The sequence below is a fragment of the Dermacentor silvarum genome, chromosome 9 (genome assembly GCF_013339745.2).
Source record: "Dermacentor silvarum isolate Dsil-2018 chromosome 9, BIME_Dsil_1.4, whole genome shotgun sequence".
NCBI classification, from domain to species: domain Eukaryota; kingdom Metazoa; phylum Arthropoda; class Arachnida; order Ixodida; family Ixodidae; genus Dermacentor; species Dermacentor silvarum.
Genome location: NC_051162.1, coordinates 108,803,577 through 108,806,358, shown reverse-complemented (window position 1 = coordinate 108,806,358; position 2,782 = coordinate 108,803,577). Strand labels below are relative to the sequence as shown.

The 2,782-nt window shown below is 49.0% G+C and overlaps 1 protein-coding gene across 1 annotated transcript; it reads left to right on the top strand.

Annotated features, from left to right (window-relative positions):
- Nucleotides 1-876: 876 nt before the first annotated feature.
- Nucleotides 877-2,198, top strand: LOC125939884 (uncharacterized). Its single transcript, XM_049655391.1, has one exon. The coding sequence runs from the start codon at nucleotides 1,215-1,217 to the stop codon at nucleotides 2,196-2,198; it is 984 nt and encodes a 327-aa protein (XP_049511348.1). The 5' UTR covers nucleotides 877-1,214.
- The last annotated feature ends 584 nt before the right edge of the window (nucleotides 2,199-2,782 follow it).

Genomic DNA, 2,782 nt, shown 5'->3' with positions numbered 1-2,782 from the left:
GAAATGGTATTTATGCCCTTATATAGAAGTAGAAATGCAATTCTAACAGCGCCGGAAGTTTACTTTGGCAATTCATTAGAAATATTTTGCACATTTTCGTAAGTAATCTCAAAACCAGAAGCCTGTAACGTTTCACTTCCTTTGGTGAGGCGTAAAGTCCCTAGATTTTAAGCAAAAAAAATATCTAGGGACTTTAGTGAGGCTCTCCTTCCGCAGGGAAGGTAAAAGGAAGCTTTTAGAATTCGCGATGTCCTTCTGAGGGCGCCTAACGTTTAGGTAGCATGAAGGACTCCTTGTGTAAGGTAGGGAAACGGTCTAAGGTTAGGAGCATTTCTGAATCCGGGCCTTAGTTTTGTGGGCACAGGTTCGCCCAATAAAGTCCGTTTCGTCATTGACAGTAATGCGACTGTTTTCTTCACCCTCCCTACTACGTGACAATAGCTACATTTCACCAACGAATAATGGTCGCCTATGCAGCGATAGGGCCCGCTTGCCTACTGAACTTTACTCATCGAAGATAACCACTGCAAGAATGCTATTGCAAATAAAATGCATTTCTGGCTTAGCATGACGCAGCATTCATTCCGGAGTGTTCCTTTGCAAAATGATAAGTTGATCGCAGCCTGCTTTCACCCGTTTCTAACGACATTACCTGATCATCATTTCCATTATTCCGCGTTGTTCACGCATTCATCGGGCGGCTACAAAGGAAGTCGTGCATGTAGTCCTAAAAAAAGTGTTTCTTAGGTCACCCAATCACGAAGACGTATTCACAGTGATGCCTCATTGATGCAGTTGACTATGTTAATCACGCAGGGACAACCTGCTAATTACACGCCTGTTAATTACAACCTGTTAAATTACACGCAGGGACAACCTGTTCAAGCCAGCAAGATATTCCAGCAGAGCGGAACTTTCGTCTGTGGGACGAAAAGCTCGCGCAAGTGCTTCGTCTCCGTGTTCAAGGATCTCCGAGGACGGAGAATGAGTCGTGGCACGCCATCACAGACCACATCCACGTCTTCTCCGCGTTCCTGGTCACCACGAACGAGCACGCTGTTCACATCACCAGCCTCGTGCGAAATCCCGACGCAAATGGCACACACCCTCCTCTGGTGTGCATCATTCGAAGCCGCGAGGGGACCATAACGCGTGAAGCCCGTATCCGAAAAGTTTGGACCTGGCCTTCTCCGACCTTTACAAATGCTTTCATCATGTGCCCAGCGCCAAACAAAACTTTTCCCGAAGACCAGGACATACGAGTGGCCGTCGCAGCAGTCGCACAATATTCCGGTGCAAGCTCACTGCGGTGGCTCCAGCTCCACCGCCCGCCGAAGAGATCGCCAAGGAAGTGTTGCGCCGTGTGTGTTAGGCCTGTATTCGGTGCCATAAGCCTCTGGAAGTTCGTTGAATTCATGGCTCATTACCGGGTCGTGGGGGCAACAAGTTTCTACTTTTACGACCTGAATATGACCTCGGACTTTAAACTTCTTGTCTCCAGGATGCAGTCCTTGGGAGTCGATCTGACCGTAGTCTCTTTCAAGCTTATTATGGACACTACTGTCCTTAACCAGCACGTCCACGAGAACGGCCAGATGCCTGCTCTGTACGACTGTATGTTCCGGTCCATGTTCAAAGTGGAGTACCACGTGAACGTGGACATCGACGAGCTAATGGTTCCGATGCCCAATTTCAGCTTACAGGACATGGTCATAGAGGCGGAGCGTATAGGTAATGGCTCTTTTGGAAGCGTTGTCGTGGCTACCAGGTACTACTGCATTGAAAACCCTCAAACTATGCAATATGCTAGTGTCGAATTCTTGCCCCTTCGAACGAGGCTGTTTGCCTATCATTCCGGGGATATAAAAGATTGGCGGTTCACAAAGTACATCGCTCGCTCGAGGACAGTCTGCGAGGCCTATGTTCACAAGGTCTATACGCACTGTGCAGGTAGCACTGAGGCATTTTTAGACAGTTTGGAGCCCTACATCAGGCACTACAGACGGTGCTGCGGTTTCGAGTCGTCGAGCCTTGCTGACGAGTTCGGCCACTTCTGGAATGTTACTGGCCTGCATGCTGATGCTTCCTTCGCGGAGTTCTCTGCACGTATTGAAAGTGATCCTGTTGTGCGGGCGTTAAGTTGTTCAATACGGACAGATCGTGTGAATGACGCTGTTTCCCTCAATGTGACCAATTAATTTGTTGGCACTGTAATGTGAATAAACGCGACTATGTCCGTGATTAGACGTTCTCTACACTAAATCTCGTCACCTAAAAGCAATGATTCTGTTACGCAGGGTGTCCAAATTAACATGCACCAAGATTTTTTAAAATTAAAGCCTCTCCCCTACCGGGAACAGGGGTGCAAAGCTTTAAAATTAGATTGTGGGGTTTTACGTGCCAAAACCACGATTTGATTATAAGGCACACCGTAGTGGGGGACTCCGGAATAATTTGGACCACCTGGGGTTCTTTAACATGCCCCTAAATCTAAGTACACTGGAGTTTTCGCCCCCATCTAAATGCGGCCGCCCTGGCCGGGATTTGATCCCGCGACCTCTTGCTTAGCAGCCCAACACCATAGCCACTAAGCAATCACGGCGGGTAACAGGGGTGCACACGAAGCTTGTCCAACCCTAAGTGAGGTCTGCCGTTCCTTCAACGCAGCCTGCTCTTCGGCAGAACGAACCAAATGCGGCCTCCCCATCTGACTGCCGGGCGTGAACTGGCGGGAAACGGCGGACGTGAGGCGAGCGAACCCTTTCGTGATCACACCCTTTCC